This window comes from Madurella fahalii (genome assembly GCF_045866475.1).
Source record: "Madurella fahalii IFM 68171 DNA, scaffold_3, whole genome shotgun sequence".
In the NCBI taxonomy this organism is placed as follows: domain Eukaryota; kingdom Fungi; phylum Ascomycota; class Sordariomycetes; order Sordariales; genus Madurella; species Madurella fahalii.
Genome location: NW_027263973.1, coordinates 371,417 through 388,898, shown reverse-complemented (window position 1 = coordinate 388,898; position 17,482 = coordinate 371,417). Strand labels below are relative to the sequence as shown.

General features: G+C 54.1%; 6 protein-coding genes across 6 annotated transcripts; 5 read left to right on the top strand and 1 right to left on the bottom strand.

Annotated features, from left to right (window-relative positions):
* Positions 1–123: 123 nt before the first annotated feature.
* MFIFM68171_05635 (uncharacterized protein) lies at positions 124–2,645 on the top strand (the record flags this gene model as incomplete). Its single annotated transcript, XM_071061055.1, has 2 exons — positions 124–425; positions 674–2,645. The coding sequence occupies 2 exons, from the start codon at positions 124–126 to the stop codon at positions 2,643–2,645; spliced, it is 2,274 nt and encodes a 757-aa protein (XP_070917156.1).
* Positions 2,646–4,204: 1,559 nt separating this feature from the next.
* MFIFM68171_05634 (uncharacterized protein) lies at positions 4,205–5,543 on the top strand (the record flags this gene model as incomplete). The annotated part of the gene is made up of 4 exons (XM_071061054.1): positions 4,205–4,357; positions 4,439–4,644; positions 4,701–5,072; positions 5,243–5,543. 4 exons carry the CDS (start codon positions 4,205–4,207, stop codon positions 5,541–5,543), a joined length of 1,032 nt encoding a protein of 343 aa, XP_070917155.1.
* A 1,292-nt stretch (positions 5,544–6,835) lies between these two features.
* Positions 6,836–7,716, top strand: MFIFM68171_05633 (uncharacterized protein; the record flags this gene model as incomplete). Its single annotated transcript, XM_071061053.1, has 3 exons — positions 6,836–6,887; positions 6,969–7,349; positions 7,436–7,716. The coding sequence occupies 3 exons, from the start codon at positions 6,836–6,838 to the stop codon at positions 7,714–7,716; spliced, it is 714 nt and encodes a 237-aa protein (XP_070917154.1).
* A 666-nt stretch (positions 7,717–8,382) lies between these two features.
* Positions 8,383–8,646, top strand: MFIFM68171_05632 (uncharacterized protein; the record flags this gene model as incomplete). The annotated part of the gene is made up of 2 exons (XM_071061052.1): positions 8,383–8,475; positions 8,533–8,646. The coding sequence occupies 2 exons, from the start codon at positions 8,383–8,385 to the stop codon at positions 8,644–8,646; spliced, it is 207 nt and encodes a 68-aa protein (XP_070917153.1).
* A 515-nt stretch (positions 8,647–9,161) lies between these two features.
* Positions 9,162–9,544, top strand: MFIFM68171_05631 (uncharacterized protein; the record flags this gene model as incomplete). The annotated part of the gene is made up of 2 exons (XM_071061051.1): positions 9,162–9,334; positions 9,400–9,544. 2 exons carry the CDS (start codon positions 9,162–9,164, stop codon positions 9,542–9,544), a joined length of 318 nt encoding a protein of 105 aa, XP_070917152.1.
* Positions 9,545–15,111: 5,567 nt separating this feature from the next.
* Positions 15,112–16,713, bottom strand: MFIFM68171_05630 (uncharacterized protein; the record flags this gene model as incomplete). Its single annotated transcript, XM_071061050.1, has 1 exon — positions 15,112–16,713. The coding sequence occupies one exon, from the start codon at positions 16,711–16,713 to the stop codon at positions 15,112–15,114; it is 1,602 nt and encodes a 533-aa protein (XP_070917151.1).
* Between the last annotated feature and the right edge of the window lie 769 nt (positions 16,714–17,482).

The window sequence follows — 17,482 nt, the reverse complement described above, 5'->3', positions numbered from 1 at the left end:
TCCTTGGCGCTGATGCGTGGTCTGCAGGGCAGCCCCCGGTGCGCTACATAGCCCGGAATTATCATTCGGACAACGACGCCATTCCCGGGAGAAAGAGCCCCACGTGGGACGAGCCCCTGTATCATGATCGATTTCCGACTCAAAAGCGTCCGAGTCGCAACAGACAAGCTCCCTCTCCTCCGCCGAGAAGACAGCACCGGGAGCCCCGCGAAGCGAGTTACCAGCGACAAGCTCCCTCCCCTCCACCGAGAAGACGGCCCGGGGATCGTCCAGACGGAGCGAGTGCCCGGCGACAATATCCCTCCCCTCCGCCGAGAAGACAGCCCCAGGAGTCCGATGATGGTGCCGAGCAAGGCCCCCAGCACCCTCTTCGGAGGAGATCCACATCACCGCCCTCAAGGACGCGGAGCAAGTCCTCTCGCCAGGTAGCGTCGCCTCCACCTCTCCCGTACCGCATCTCGGGTTCGTGGGATCCCAATGCCGCAGAGTTCGCCCGACCTCTTCCATCTCGGTTTTCGGCACACCCTCCACCGCCGAGGCAGGAGCATGAACGACCGAGATCCTCCGGCTTTCCCTTGATATACCTCTGCCCACCAGGTGAAGAAGGCCATCCACATCCCGTTGACGACGTCAAACCACTCCAGCCGTCCGAGGGGGCATATCACAAAAGCAGAAGGGCCACCTTGGCAGGCGGCGAGCTGCTGGGCCTCGATGATGACCCAGTCACCATTCGCCCGGAAGACTCGCAGTCTCAGCCAACCCAATCAGTGGGCTTGGCATCTGAACCGCCCCTGTCACGTTCTTCTTCGACCGGCACGCTCGGCAAAAAAGTCTACCGCTATGCTGAACTTCGAGAGGGCGAGTTCAGACTGGTGGAGCTCCTCCCGGCGCGGATGAGCACTATCAAGTGCAAGGTCCATCATGTCTCGCTTCGTAATCCACCCCCCTACACCGCCGTGTCTTACGCCTGGGGCGACCCGGGTGACACGGCGATGTTAAGTCTTGAGAACATTGAAATTCCGGTCGCCTTGAGCCTGCATGGGGCGTTGGGTGCCTTGAGACATGCGTCACGGCCCCTCATGGTGTGGATAGACGCCCTGTGCATCGATCAGCAGAACGGAGCAGAGCGCACGGAACAAGTTCACTGCATGACCGACATCTATTCAAATGCCGACACGGTTGCCATCTGGCTGGGCCCGGAAGCAGACGACAGTGATCTGGCGACGGACATCCTGAAGCGAGTGGCGGAAGAGGCCGACAACCCACAGGCGCTACTATCGTTCTTGACTCGTAAGCTATCTCGCAGGACCCTCGGAACCGTCGTCGCCCTCTTCGAACGGGAGTACTGGCGAAGACTATGGGTTGTCCAGGAAGTCTTCCACGCGAAGGACATAACGGTCTACTGCGGCTCCAGCGCGCTGCCATGGAGCGTCTACAAGCGAGCATCCGATGCCTTCGTGAACAATAAGGCGCATATCAGCCACTTCTTCCCATCCCACGTGCCGCAGTCGGACCGCAGCACCGTGGCAACTCACTTTGGCTTCTCACAAGTCCTGACATACCAGGGCCCTGCGAGTCTCCCTAACATTGCGTCCATCACCGGCCTCGGCGACGCCTCGTTGCTCGAGGTGATGCGCGCCTGCCGACGAAAGCTCAGCACGGAGCCCCGCGACAAAGTCTTTGGCCTCCTTGGCGTGCTACCCCCCGCGATACGGGATGAGTTTCCCGTGGACTACAACTTGCCTGTCAAGGAAGTCTACACCAACGTCGTCGACTACCTGCTCCACACCACCCACCGCCTAGACGTCATCTGCGAGTCTATCCACTTCCCGGTGCATACCAGCTCCTTTGGCCTTCCCAGCTGGGTGCCGGACTGGTCGCACAGCCCCCTCACGGCTGCCGTGGGACTGGCGGGTCGCTTCTATGCCGCGGGCGCGTCCAGAGCCGACGCCCGATTCGTAGGACGCCGACGCGCCAATCTTGATATGGCCGCCCTCGAAGTTGGCCGCATCATTGTGACTGGCATGTCGGTCGGCACGGCATGCACGCTGGGCGACTACCTGATGGCCTTTCTGCATTGGAGGGCACTGCTGCTTGGGCATCTCCGCGAAGAGAGCCTGGCGGCCCCGGGCTGGGCGGAAACCAAGTTCAGTCGGCGCGCCCAGGGCCTCTTCTGCCGGACGCTATGCCTCGATCAAGTGCCGGCAAGGTGGGGCTCGGGACAGAGGGGTAGCGACGATGGCTGGCTTGCGGCCTCTTACCATGTCTTTGCGTCGTTGATGCGGGATCGGCTGCCGGAGCTGCCAATCGATCGGAAGCTTCGGTCGTATGCCGATGTCGACGTGGGTATAAAGCCAGAGGACCGGCGAGGTTTTCTCCAGGAACACTTCGGCTCCAAGATGATGGGTCGCTGCTTTTGCATCACCGAGGATGGTAGGATGGGTATGGGTTCCGGGTCAATGACGCCAGGAGATGTGATCGTCGTACCTTTAGGGTGCTCTACGCCCGTCATTCTGCGACCGGAGGGTGGCCGCGGCGAGTACCGATTTGTGGGCGATGTGTATCTTGATGGCTATATGTATGGGAAAGCAGTGGAGGAAAGGAATAACAAGGAGAGGGAGCTAAGACGGTATGTGCTACACTGAGTTGTTTTTCGAATGACCGAACGACAACTCATTTTCCTATTCCTATCTTTCGTCTGATATCCATGCCGTTGTTGGTCTCGCACCAGGCCCTTTGTTGTTAGAGAAACCACTCTGGTGGGCCCAGCGGAAAACCCACAGTCCCGGACGATCCCTTCATCGATGCCCTCCAATATCTCTATCGATGGAGGAAGGTGACCTGCCGGGCTCCGGAATTGAGTCTATTGATGTTATTGATGCGGTTTGTGCACCGTGCGCTTAGCGGGATAACTTTGGTACGGCTCGAGCGAGCACTCACTCTACGGAGGGGAGCATTGACTCGACATATATCCAGAACGGGATGCTTGGATGTAAAAAGTGTAGAGACGCAACTGGAGTCCCTGAGATAGAGCGACTGACGCGGGCCCGTAGTTAGCTGTCTGATGTCAATGAATTCTGGGCCCAGGTCGTGGTCAATTTCCGGTGAGGGGTTGGTCGACAGCGGTCAAGTAATTACAGATCAACGTTTCAACGCTTTCCATGACCAATTGAAGGGTAATCAAGGGCTGGAAAACAGCGCTAGAACCTAGGTTCCCACAGCGAATGAAATAATCAACGCAGCGGGAGTGTGCTGCGGGAATTTACATTCCGTCCGAAGTCAGTATTAAGGTTTTGTCGGTTATGAAAACCAAGTCCTCAAGGTAAGGTCGACTTGAGGTGACAGTCCCTTCCCCTCGCCCTCACTCTACAATGTAAGCAGGTTAACATCCAAGATACCCGACAGGCAGTATATCATATCTTTATACCTAGTATTCCAGCAATGTACCGCCCAGGAAATGGCTGGGTTACGCCTGGGTAACACAATCCTTGTCGCCTCTGACAAGAAGCCACGTAGTATAGTAGGTAGTGATAGATTGATAGTGTTGTATTTGTTCTGGTAAAACTTACTTTTGTCATAGAACTAGACCTCCCGCGAGACCAGCCGCTCTTATAGACTCCAGCGCCCAGTCATCAGTGGCCCGAGCGGATTGCTCTCCTGCGCGATGCCGGGTCGCTCCGCGCGTGCTCATCCAATTGGACGTCGACAAGGTAGGTGCAGCATACTGATGCCTCTAATATCACTTGAACATGGAATTGATGGCCCTGTTGAGCGTCAGACTTAGTGATACAGCAGCTGTGGGCCCAGTCGTAGTCGAGATTCGCCGCAGCTGTTACCCCGCAGAAACCCGCAATCTTGCGCGGCCACCGCTTGCAAGAGTAAGGTACCTAGTAGAAGGCGGCTGGTCCGCGCCCCTCGGAAAGCCTTGCTACCTGTGCTGCTCAGCCGCCGAGTCGCAGCGTGTCACCATGGCTTGTACTACTTATTGCTCCTGCCAGCACCGACGCCATGATACGGCAACCATACCAATACAACCCCCATCTCGGCCATCCATTCGCGCTCTCTCCGCTTTGGTCGATACGGTCAATTGGGCGTCTTTCCTCCCACATATACAACACGACCCCCCGGCGGAAGAGAGGGCGCCACGCCGAACTGTTCAGACAGGCTCCGCAATTACTGGTTTGGCCGCAGATAACGCAACACCATGGCAGAGCCCCTGGCTATCACAACAGGGGTGCTTGCCCTCCTGGGGGCATGCTACAAGGTTTCAATCGAGCTTAAAAAGCTTCGGAATGGCGTGGCAGACTCCAGAAGTGTTGTGACGGCCATGCTGGACGATATTACGGCACTCCGCAAGGTACTACAGCCCATCGAGGGATCATTCGATGATCTAGACAGCGGACCTCAACTGAAGGGCGATCTCGGTGCTCACTGGTAGGATCTTCGCCTCGCTCTACAAGGAGGATTTGAGCGGGTGGCAAAGCTGGAGAACCTGCTTATCGACGTGAACCGCGAAGTCTGGTTCTTGGACGGAACCCAACGGCACCGGCGGCTGACCGAGGCCACCCAGAAGATTGCGGCATACAGACAGGAGATCCAGGCATACAAAGACATGCTCCTCTTGTCATTACAAGCGGTCACAGTGTGAGCCTCTACCCATCCTTGTCGCTAGGTAGTCGTTGGGAATACATCTGACCTAGGCTTAGTTTTGATCAAGTTGCTATTAAACATAATACGGCACAAATTCTCGAGAGGTCTGACGATATACGACAGAACCTCGAGCTGTTGCAAACGAGCCTGGACATTCGGCTTCAAACATTGGAAGCCCTATTCCGCGATAGGGACGAGCTGGCCGGAATTCGCAGTGTCGATTATCTCAGGCGGTCTGTCCGGTCTGCGAGAACCATTGTGTCAGCGACCTCGGCGTTTGGCAGTGATCAGGCCGCGCGAGTCTCACCTGAGCCCTCCGGTCCCGTCTCCGTCATTGAGACCTCCGTTGACGAGACACATCTTGATAGCAGGTTCTCGAATGGGTCGATCGACATGGGCCTCAGCATGCTTCCGACCGCAAGGTTCACGACGCGAGAAAGACACGACGAACAACCACTACAAGCCTTCCATATCACACTCCCCAACTTCCGGCTATATCGTTTACTAACCGGTCGATACCGTCCACTTTCCCATCGGTGGCGTCTTTTCAGCATCCGAGCGTAAACCAGCACACTCTAAGTTCAGAATATAGTCCCGTAGGCAAGGAAATGGAGTTAGAGTCAGACAAGAACCAGGGTGGCGTTGATCAGTACGACGGAGAAATGGGTAGTGCCGAGTTGGCATACAACGATATCGACCTCCTAGCGACTAAAAAGCCGGGTAACACGCGGTCACTGCCCCTACCCAAAACTTGGTCGAATCGAAGGATCGCCCTCAAAAGTGAAAGGTCCACACTGTCTGCACCGCCGAATATCACTGCGAGTGGTGCGGTGCGTCTTCAGATATGCGTCGTCGGGGACGGGACGTGCGGCAAAATGTCTTTCATCCAGTAGGTCAACCCCCAGCCTACAGTTATACGTGTCTATTCTCACGAGGTCAGTGTCAGGACGAGGGGCGTCCTTCCCGAGGTATGTAATCTTTTTTTTTTTTTTTTTTTTTTTTTTGTTTTTTTGTTTTTGGTTGTCGAGGTGGTTGATTGTCGCAGTGACCGAGCACGAAATTCTCCTGCTGCAGGATCCGAGAAACTCGCAATCCCGTAGGCCCTTCAACCCACGGTTTTTGACGTTTACTCCTGCGCGATGAGTATTGATGGATACAAGATTGAGGTCAGGTTTTGGGACTCGGGGGGCCAAGAGCACTACGACCGATACGGCCAATAGCGTACCTAGAAACGGACATTTTCGACATCTGCTTCGCTATTGATGATCCCGACAGCTTAGAAAATACAGTGGAGAAGGTGAGATTCCTGATACGTCGGACGTTAGATGGCAAGACTGACTGTATGTTTCTAGTGGATTGGCGAAGTGGGGATTCAACCCAGATACGCCAGTATTCCTGCTGGGCCGGAAGAGGGATCTTCGTCATGATACGAAGACGATCGCATCTCTACTCTCTACGGGTCAACGGCCTGTCCCGTATATCGAGGTAAGCTACCTGATAGTAATTAGGATATGCTCGGGCAAGGGGCTGATGTGAGACTACGACTTGGTCTAGGCGGAAACGGACTAGAAGCGCCTCGGCGCTGTTCAGTATCTAGAAAGCTCTGCTAAAACAACCGAAGGCATACAGGATACCTTAACCACGATGATTCGGCACTTTGTCAAGCAGACGCCAGATTTGAAAAGGCATCTACGGCGACAGCAACGGAAAAAAGACTCCACCGCATTTTCCGTTGGTAGGTAGTTAGACAGGTACAGTGCATAGGATGGGAGACAAAAGTGTGCCTGACAATCAACAAGCCGTAGGACAACAATATACGAGAAGGCTGAAAGGAAGAACAAAAGAGCAACGTAGATCAGTACCTTGAGTGGATTCAGATATATCGTTTTACTCTCGTCCCTACCACCGATTTTAACCATACTACTCGCCCCCGGTCAACACCAGCCACTACACGTCGACCACCGGCTAAATGCCAAAGACGATGCTGTCCACGTGCCGCTATATTGGAGTGATATTCTTGCCCCAGGTGCCCGGCATATGCCAACCTACTGTACCCGGGAGTCCTGGGGTGCATATCATCCCCATCCCCCTCCCGTGCCCAGGGATCGGATGGATTCCACCAATACCCCTGACAGGTTCGTTGGCCGAGTATTCATTACTTATCCTTGTTGCCTCACGGTTAGCCATGCGTGCCATCATCTACCTGCTGCTCATGGCAGCCACAGCCCAAGCCCACTGTGAGCCGGCGTCCCCTCCCCTTTCTAACACTCCCAACCGCCCCTCCCGACTCATCTAACCCGCAAGACCTCTCCCCTCAGACAAATTCCCGCGCCTCATCATCAACGGCCAGCCGGAACCCTCCGACTGGCTCGCCGTCCGCAAGACCAAGGTGACCAACAGCCGCGACAACGGCGGCGTGTCGGACGTCAACAGCCCGGACATGCGCTGCTTCGGCGGCAGCACCCCGGGTAAGGCGGTCGCGGCCGTCGCGGCGGGGGACACGCTGGGCTTCGTGGCGTCCTCGGGCATCATGCACTTTGGGCCTTGCCAGTTCTACATGGCGCGCGTGCCCGACGGCAAGGACGTCGCCACGTGGGACGGGGCGGGGGACGTGTGGTTCAAGGTGGGGAGTCTCAGCGCGGTCGAGAAGGGAGGGGGGAGCCCGCTGCGAGGCGACGAGGCGACCTGGCCTGCATACCGTACGTGAGATAATCCCCCCTTTCAAGCTTTTTTTTACTGGCGGGCTTCACGGCTGGGTGCTGAGAGGTTCCGGTGCGCTTCTTAGATAAGAACGAGGTCAGCTTCAAGGTCCCCGAGAACTTGCCCAGCGGCGACTACTTGGTCAGGGTGGAGAGCATCGCGTTGCATCTGGCGCAGAGGCCGGGCGGGGCGCAGTTTTATATCAGCTGCGGGCAGGTCAGGGTTACTGGGGGCGGAAACGGCACTCCAGGGCCCTTGGTCGCGTTTCCAGGGGCGTACAAAGCGAATGACCCTGGGCTGATCTGGCCCAACTCGCCGCCGCGCACGAGCTACACGGCTCCGGGGCCAGCCGTCTGGGAGGGTTGAGGTGTAGAAAGGCGCTCGGTGAATCGGGTCGAGCGCCCAGTGATTTGCATTGTCCTTGCAGCCGAGCTTTACTCTGTAGCGCTTCGCGTTCATTGCGGGTTTGTTCCTCTCCGGTTGAACTGCCACGGTCTAGGTGTGATGACACCCATGATCGGCGTCTAATTCCGCAACGTGGATTTGCCCGCATCGTGCTGATGAAGTGGGTTTCCGCCGGGGTCATCGTTGGTTTAATGTATGCCGCAGAGGGAGTGCGAGTCTTGGCTGAAACTAACTGCAATGGCCGACCGAATTCAAGGTTTCATTTGCCATAAGGTGTCCCACTAAGAATGGGTCGGCATCGGCGGGCTCGGTGGCTGGCCGGCTGCTCGGTGGCACCTCGAGAGCTGAGAATCATCAGTCGAACCCCGCCCAGAAATCCCGTCCTGCCCTAGCGCTTGGACGCACTTGCAAAGCACAGACCATGTCAGAAGCCCCCAAACGGACCAAGCACTGCTGCCGTCGGACGAACACCCGCCACGCCAGCGGTGAAGCCGTGAGCGAAGTTCCGTTCCCACGATTTCCAACTCCACCGCATCGCTCACCCTCTTCGTCTTCTCCATCAAACTCTTATCTTCTCGTCATATCGCATCCAGTCAGCGCCCCCACAGTGGAAAGACAATAACCGAAATGCCCACCGTAGAGCCCCCCAAACAGCAAGCGCCCATGGAGGTTGTGGACGCGCGGGGGACCGCCCCCGGCAAGGTTATCACACAGCAGCCGGTATGTCCCTCCTTTCTTGCCCACAATCAGACCGGCGTTGACCTGTGAGCGCAATAGAAGAGCGAGCCACGCCCGCAGCTCGAGAATGATGTCTCGATGCGCGGCGGCGGCATGACGCTGGGTTGCAACTGCTGTGGCGGGATGCTTTCTTTCCACAAACGGTGCTGCTAAGGCATCAGGGACAAGATAGATGTTGGGCGGCAATTCTTTGGGCGCAAGATAAGCGTTCGAGGCGAAATGGGGCAACTTGGGTCGGAATTGTGCGGTGGACCGGTGGTTGGCGGCAACGGTATTGGGGTCCGGGGTTTGAGCGTCACGGATTGCGTTCGGGGTTGGATTGCAGGAGTAAGGTACCTTAGTTCTTTCTACCAAAACAAGCAGCGCCTTTTATTTTGCACGTGGTAGCCGCTGGGTGTGAGGTCGAGTTTCCAGGCTGGGGCTGATCGGATACAGCAAACAACTGCTGTTTCCGACTGCCCCGGTACAATTGGGCGGTGCAGAGTTTGTGGAGATCAACGTCACGCAAATGGTCATGATGTCATAGTTGCTACCTGGTCCCAAACAGGGGACCACAAAACATCGAGTTGGTAACAATCCAACGGGGTTGCTCCTAACCATCCACCGTCTCACAAAACCTCAAGTCACCTTTTGCAGCTCCAAAGCAGATCAATTGCCACGGTCGAAAAATGAAAGTCACAAGAACACCCATCATCCACGCCGCCCTGCGCCCTTCCCTCCGGCAGAGTCGCCAACCGGCCAAGACCCGGCTCGCCAGCACCGGACAGCAGGACTCGGTAGGGGACAAGGGAACGGCCAAAGTGTACAACAAGGACGGCACAAATCCAAACAAGAACTTGGTGTATGTTCCTCACTCGGAGAACGCAATTACGGGGTGGAGACTGATGCGTCAGGTAATTTTTCTAGATACTTGGGCCTCGGCGCACTTGGCCTCGGAGGGACCTACGCCATGTTCATGGCACGGCCGGAGAAAGTGGCGAGCAAGGCTGGAGAGAAGGATCCCGAGGGTGTTGCGCGCCAGCGTGCTGCGAATTCACCTCCAGCCCGCTAAATGGCCAATGGACTTGGCTGTTATGTACCTTATTCGGGCGGCGTTACCGAAATCATATGTCTGAGCGTGGTACATTGTGCCGGATTCGGCAATGGATCTCTCTCTTCACTGGGCCCTACCACTCCTTGGTGATGATCGAGTAACTGGAGTAGCAGTGCTCTGCTAGTTTTAGGACCTATGGATAGGACACCTACATTGTACTGTGCAGTACAGGCATGTGCAATCGAATGACAATCGAATGACAGATGGAAGTGGAACGCCTTCCATAGAGCTGCGCCGCCGCAGCTCATGGGCCAGTTGCTCACGGCTACGCGGATTGAACAGTTTAATCCTTCGACACAGCTGTGATTGATCCTATCGAGAACCTTATCAACCATGCCCATCACGCCGTTCACCGACAGCTCCTCAAAAATGTCCAAAGACGACCAGATACCAACCCGTTTGAGCGATTCGAGGTAGAGTTTGACGTGGTCATCACACCTGTGCCGGCAGCCCGTACACCTGTGCCGTTGATTGCCGGAAACGGAACATGCGGAGTGCTCTCGACCATCCAAGTCCCGATAGGTCTGCGCGCGGAGATTGTCGGTGATCTCCAGAACAGCGTGGCGCAGCTCCTTCATCACGCGGCGGATTTCCCTCGTCAGTCCGTCTGAGCTCGTTTAGTAACTGCTATCATAGGGTAAGTTGTTTGCGGGAAGGGATAGGTGGGCGTACTCCGGACGTCTCTAGGCAGATGCTCTCGGAGTTCACATTCTTCCCATATCAAGGCGAAATCCGGTGGCAAATCCTTAGCGTAATCGATATGTCGCACTGCAGGAAGCGAAGAGGCGGCTCAAGAATAGAGCGTAGGTAGAACAAAAGAAAGAAAAAGTGTGCCTTGTTCTGATCCCAATATATAGGAGACTTTGAGCGGTATATATACAAAAGAGATCCCCTGCGGCTAACTGCGCTCTAACTCTTGGCAGCGCTATACCCTTTCAGATCCCGACACGATAGACATGGCCTGGAATATGGCCGAACGGAACAAATGGGCTGCAAGCAAATCCAGGCCTCTGTCTCTCGGCTCCTTTCCATCTTCAAGGGGATAACAGTTTGGATCACACCAGGCGCTGATCCAGGGCATGAGCGCTGCGTTGCAGTCGTATTTGTTCGATTGAAAGGCGATCTGCACGATATCCTCCGCCGTCTAGTCACGGATCCTGTCTGTCTTGAAATACAAGCTGCTCATGATGAAGTCCATCGCTTCCACGTGGCCTTCTTCCAGTGTGGCCGTCGTCGGGTCCTGTCCTGCCTGCCGTAGCTGCTGGCCCTCTTTGAAACTCGGGCCAAACATCCTGGCAAAGACGCACGAGGCGAGGATAAGCGTCTTGGAGGCGACGAGAAACTTTCGCGCTTCGGGACTGCTCGACGTCTTGGGCAATTAGTATGAGGTCTCTCTTCTCGTCGAGTTGGACTATTTCACCGTCCTCGGTAGGCAGGGCAAATCCGCATGATGTATCCAGGATGGAAGCTGATCGAAGAGTTGAGTTTGGTGCAGGATTTACGAAGTTGAGCGATCAGGCAAGAATTTATCATCTACTCGCAACCCGTTTTGCATGTGGTTGGAGGAAGGAGCGGCCGCTATTGTGCGATAAGGTAAGGTGCCTAGGTACAATTAGGACGGAACTTGTGCTTCTCAAGCATGTCCAGATAATTTGTTCTGAATGAGCATGCAGACACATCTGATTTGGCGTATGTTGCGCAGTTTTACCGGGTGGAGGTATGAACCTCTATCAGATGTGGGATCAGTCTTCATAATCCGTTGATGGATTAGTGCTCTCGAATACGTCTTATTATGACAATCCATCTCTGACCGTGGATTGAAGTCCTCTTGCTTGCCGTAGCCGGCTTTACGACGCACCCAGGCTATGTCGTTCAGTCGTGACGAAGCCATACGCCGCTAGGGGCTTGCCAGTATCGGGACTGTAGATCCGACGCCAGAATTTCGTTTCAGCAAGAATTTTAAGGTCCGGAGAGGTAGAGCATCCGCAATCTACTCGTGACTGACGGTCCACACCGAAGAGAAACACGCGCCGTGCTTCTGACCCACAGAGCGGTTCGACAAACCATTAGGCTCCCACCCCCAGAATTCTTCCCGAACCTCCAGAATCTGCACCACGGTCAACCGTTGCAGTGTGGGCACAACTATATCCATCATCTCAAATCTTGAGAAGTCTGGGAATTCTCCTGCAGCTGCGCCGCAGCCCCCTTGGCGTATACATAGCCCATTGACAGCTTATTCGCGAACGCTACGTCAAGATATATCGCCGTCTCGACCTTCAGAACATGGAAGCCGTGCGTGTTGAGGCTGAGGCCAACATTTCGATACTAGATCCGGCTCCCTCCAATCTTTTGCCGCCTGGTGGTTCCCGGTCGAAACCTGACTGTCCAGTGCATTGAACCCTTCAAGGCTTGTCCTAGAAGGCTTGTGTTCCCTTCGCGCCTTGCTTCCAGGAGCTTTATCCTCCAGGACAAGGACCTTGGGACGTTTTCTGTAAACCGCCAATAGCAGCCTACATACAAGCGGCCAATGTGATTCTAAAGACCGGGTACCTAGAATAATTCCGGACAGTGTCGCGGTCATACACTGTACTTGAAAACAGATAAATGTGACGACAACAATTTGGAAATCGCCCCATGCATCATATTGACGTCTAATGTTTTGCTATGTAAGAGGGGATACGGTGAGAACTAGGTGAAACCCCCGAGAAAACAGGGGAAGATCTGGTCCATGTGGCCGCCGGGACCTCGTTTGCCCTCGTTCGCTGCTTTCTTCCGAGAAATAACATTGGCACTATCCTAGAGACTCACAAAGAGCCTGGCAAACGAACTGACTTGGGCTGGATCCCAAGCCCTTCGCAGCCGCCAAACAGAGGGGCTGAAAACGCCCGCGAAATCGGAAACAAAACGCTTCGAAACTTTGGGCGCCCAAGCGGCAAGCGCCTTCACAGTCAGGGTTCAGCTGACGGTCCTCCAGCGCGGTATCCGCCACCGGTGCAGCGATAGCGGCCGAGGCAGCAACGAGAGCAATGAAGAATGTTTTGAGATGCATCTTGTCTACTTAGTGTTAGTTATGATATGAGATCCTTCATACCTCATTGACGACTTGATTTCTTACATTTGCGCCGAGATATGTCGATGTTTTAATTCAGGTAATGTTGGGGAGAGATCTGATTCTGCTTGCAGCTAATGTTTCTGCCGGAAAGGAGGAGGAGAGGAGAACGAACGGAGAACTTCAGACAATTTATAGACGTTCAGACACGTCCCAGCTACCTATACAGCCAAGCTATCTGCCAAAACCACTTAGCTCTCTGTACACTATTGAGATCTGACTCCTCCAGAGCTAAGCCCGGAAGCCTTCGAGAGCGGTCGGTTGAAACAAACCATTTCTACACATGAGAACGTGCCGTAGACTCGCAGATAATCCGGAAGTACTTGTTTACCCGCAGCTCACTGCAATACGGGAAAGCAGGATATATTGCAAACCGTCATCGTATATTTAATCGCCTGCTAGCCGCTCACATCTCTCTGTTCTCTCGGAGCCAGTGTGGTTTTGGTCTTGATCGTTTGTCTCGAACATCGTCCCTGAAAGCCAGGGCAACCAGGTGTTCCGAGCGTTGAGCAATATGTCACCAAGTTTTTGCCATTACTACTAGGCTTAATACTGCACTAACAAAGTAAACCAAGATCGCCGGTTGTGATAAGCTGTAGAGCGAAACAAGTCTTGAAGCTAGCTGAAACCATCACGCGGGTAAGCTGCGGCAGCACCTGCATGACAAGCTGCAGCCGATAACCCCCTGTGTAACTCGAACCGCGATCAGGATCGGCGACGTGCAGGTTCCACCGATTGAAATCAGCCAGACTCGGTGACCGAGGCCGTCTTCAAACGTGGGCGCGGACACAAAGTTCGTCCGCCTTATTCTACACATCTGCATCGTATATGTCGTAGTTCATGAGACACATTCCATGCATTAGCGTTATCTTATTAGTCTGAACATTTTATTCCAAGCATCAGACATGGTGTATATAGGCTTGCCCGCCATAATTATTTACACACTCAGTAGGAAGGTAGTTATCATATGATAGGACCGTTCATGCCCGATAACCGGTCTGGCATTTAAGATCACGCTGCTAGTTAGAATCAAGGTCAAATACAGCCCAGTTGGTATGCCAAGGCGTTTATTAATATGCAATCTTACAATATATACGTAGCAAACTAATCAGTCATAGATCCTGAAAAGTAGTTCTTACCCAACGTAATACCCTGCGCAGACGAGAACTGTAACCCATCGTGACTCTACAACCTATATAAAGAGCCTTTTTTTTGATATTGTTATTCTATTGCCCTATCTTCATCCAGGGAGAGTAGTCCAAAGCAATTGAGTAGAAGAAACATTACACATTAACCCTAAGTTATTACTACCGAGTTACATCTCAAGATCTCGTTAAAGGTTCAGCACCTTTATCGAGTAAAAGCCTAGCAAAAGACTCATCTCCATACTTAGTAGCATAGCAAAGCGTAGTTTGGTCATCTTCGTCGCTCACTCCAGGATCAGCGCCTCTGTCGAGCAAAAGCCTAGCTAGAGCCTCATACCCACCCTCAGCAGCAAAATGAAGCGGAGTTTGGCCAAATATATCGCTCACTCCGGGATCAGCACCTCTGTCGAGCAAAAGCCTAGCTAGAGCCTTATATCCACGCCTAGCAGCATAGTGAAATGGAGTTTGGCCATGGACACTCCTAGCTCCGGGATCAGCGCCTTTATTGATCAAAGCCTAGCCAGAGCCTCATGTCCAAAGTATGATGCTAAATGGAGAGACTCTCGGACGTCGGGAATAAAGGAAGGCTTAGAGTCGAGGATGCTGTACCACGTAGAGCAGATCTCTAACCGCCAGTCGTAGAGTCTTAGCGCAAGATCGAGGATGTTGGCAGGACCGCTGATGCGAGATTCTCGAAAGTGATAGGCCCAGTTGTTCGCCGAGTAGTTCAGGAATTCGGTGTGTGGTACATTCTGTGACACATCGTCGAAATGCGCATCAGCAGACAAGTTCGGCGAGGTTTCGCCGTCATCGAAAAGATTGAGGTACGCCACGCAGACCTCGGCAAGGACTCCGTGAGCATCGCGGGGTGTGATAGATTTGCGCCACCGTGAACCTGATAGGCTCGTCGCAGGCGCCGGGGAGTGAGCAAGGAGAAGAAATTCCCGAGCGGTTTGATGGAGGAAATAAACCTTTCCATGGTAAACTAAAACAAATAAGCCGCACAATGACCTGAGACGTAATTGGAAATCCTTTTCCCTTTCCAAATCGAGGTTTTCGAATTTGCGGAGTGAGGTATCTACGTTGAGGGCGATGTTCATTTCCGCTAGTGTCAGCGGCCGCGTCGCTCCCAGGACAATGCTTAGCGCTTTTCGGACCATCGAGGTCTCCTGAGATCTGCTAAGAATCTTTTCGTATGCTTGGTTGACATTCTCCGGGACCGTTGCGATAATGGTCTCGATGCCCTTCACTGTCTTCTTGAAAGTATATTCTCATAAATAGTCGAACACCAGGTATACCCAAAGGTAGGTCCGATGCTTGACCTCAAGGAGCCGTTTCCTCAAGCAGTCCTCGACGGTCTCTGGGAGCTGTTTCTCCATTGCGAGCTGTTTGACTCGGTGTAGAATGACTAGATTGACTTCGCTGCTAATGGCATCTGACTCGTCCTCTCCGGGGATACGGATATATGGAAAGTCGTCGCTTAGGTCCCAGAACTGGCCGATTATTCCCTCATATGGACGGCAGGTCAGTAAAGATTTCATTTTTCTATGGCACTGCTCCCGCTGCATGTCCCGATGGAGCTTTTTGAGCATCCGGGCCAAATCCCGAAACTCGCATTCAAGGCACTCGTCAAGCGCATCCAGGACAAAGATCACGGTCCCCGCTTCTGAGTCCATTACAGCGTTTTCCAAGATTTCCCATAATGATGCTGTAGTGCTGATCAGAGCCTGGCCGTCCTTCTTGTATTTTGACATGGCATGGCGGATGAGCAAAGGCTTGTGGGAGAAGAGCTGGTGTAGCAACGCGCAGAGCGCTTGGCAGACAGTATCCTGATCCCGGTCCTTGGAAAAGAAGTAGCAGATACTGGCGTCGGGAGCTACTAGAGGTAGCGCATTGTCAACCAGATATTTCGCCAGAACGGACTTCCCGCAGCCGGGATCTGCCGAGACCAGGAGTGGTCCCGAATCTTGCTTTAGCCATTGCTGAAAGTTGTCATGGTTGAGAAACCACTGACAAGTGCCTTCCACCCTGTTTTCGACACGATTCTTGTACCACTCATACGAGACATCCTTGTTGCTTGCCGTCAGACGAAACAATTGGTGGCAGCGCTCCTCCTTGTCGGATAAGCCTCGATTGACAATGCCTCTTTGGACCGCGAGGGTTTCCTTCGCAACCTGGAGCTGCTCCTCGTAGATGGGGAGGAACTGTTGCATGATGCTGAGTGACTGCGCGCTCGCCTCATTGAGACATTCTAGTTCTTTCCTCGACTCGAAGTCAGTGATCTGAGTAAGGTCTCTGCTGAAGGAGACCTCTAGATCCCTGATCTTCTGTTGTTTCCCTTTCCAGTCGTCGTACAACACTAGATCTCGCAAGAGCACCTTCAAGCGGCTTTCGTAGAATCGTAGGACACTTCTGAGTTGGAAATCTAGGATCTCCTCGTAGAACTCCACAACTTGGGCGGTTATCGTCTCCATCAGGGTGTTGAGTTCGTTAACTGTGTTGTTGGTACCGCGGTTCCGGCCCAGGCGAAGGATCTCGATCTCAAACGCTGCGTAATAGCGCATGCGAGTAGTGACGTAAGTGAAGCCATCGCGATTGGCATCCTCGGCGGTTTGGGGATTCGTGAGAAGCGGAAGAATTATGGAGATGCCGGCCCAGGCAATGGAGGCTTCGGGCGAGACCTGAACTGCATGGGAAATGAAGCTCTTCGCCCACAATATGAGCTCGGCAGCCTGGGCGATCTTAGTCCTCACAATGAATTCGTGGCCTGCGATGGTGTATTTGATCTTATTATCCTTCAGCCGTTGTAAGCCCCGATTTATTATTGTCCGCAGCTCCTCTCGGCCGAGCTGGCTACCCGCATCGTCGGTCATCCGGTCTGCTTCGTCCGCCGTGTCACCTGAGTATGTCCGCAGTCAGCGACCGCAAGGCTTAAGAACACCTGCACAAATAGTAAGTACTCTGCGACCAGTACGCACCCGGTGTCTTTAGCTCGTCCGAGAGCAACTTCTCGTATCTCTTCACCAATTCCGGATCCTTTGCTTTGAGTCCGTCGTACGCACGGTCCCAGAGAGACCGGCTGGGGAACTGATCCTCGCAGGTCATAGGCGAGTTGTGAGAGGCGGCGCATTCAACCATGATCGGTTCGTCGCTCTGCCGGGCAGCGTGGCCGCCGCGACACTCGGGAGGAGACTCGGGCGAGGGGTTGGTCCTTGGCCGCGTTGCGAACAGTCGACGCAGGCCTCCCCGCAGCACCTGACGGCGCTCGCCCGTACGTCCGAAAAACCGCATCGTCGTATAGCTTGAAAAGCTCAGTTCGGAATCGGTACGCTGACCGCAGCAGGCGGATCGCGTGCTGGATAATGCGTGGTGAGCACACGGACCTGGACGATGATCATGTTCAGCGCGCTGGAACCGCAGTTGAACCTGAAGCGACCTAACAGAGCGATAGCCAATCATCTGGGTTGGGGCCCGCAGGAACCGCTTCCATTGCCCAAATTGACACCGCGCCCAACTTGTAAGAGGATTCGGCCTGTAGGTATGCAAGCTCAACTGGTTGCGTGTCCCCCAATCAGACCAACATCATCATACATGTGTCAACCGAATCGCCCCTTAGCCGCCCCACCTGTCTACCGTTTGTTA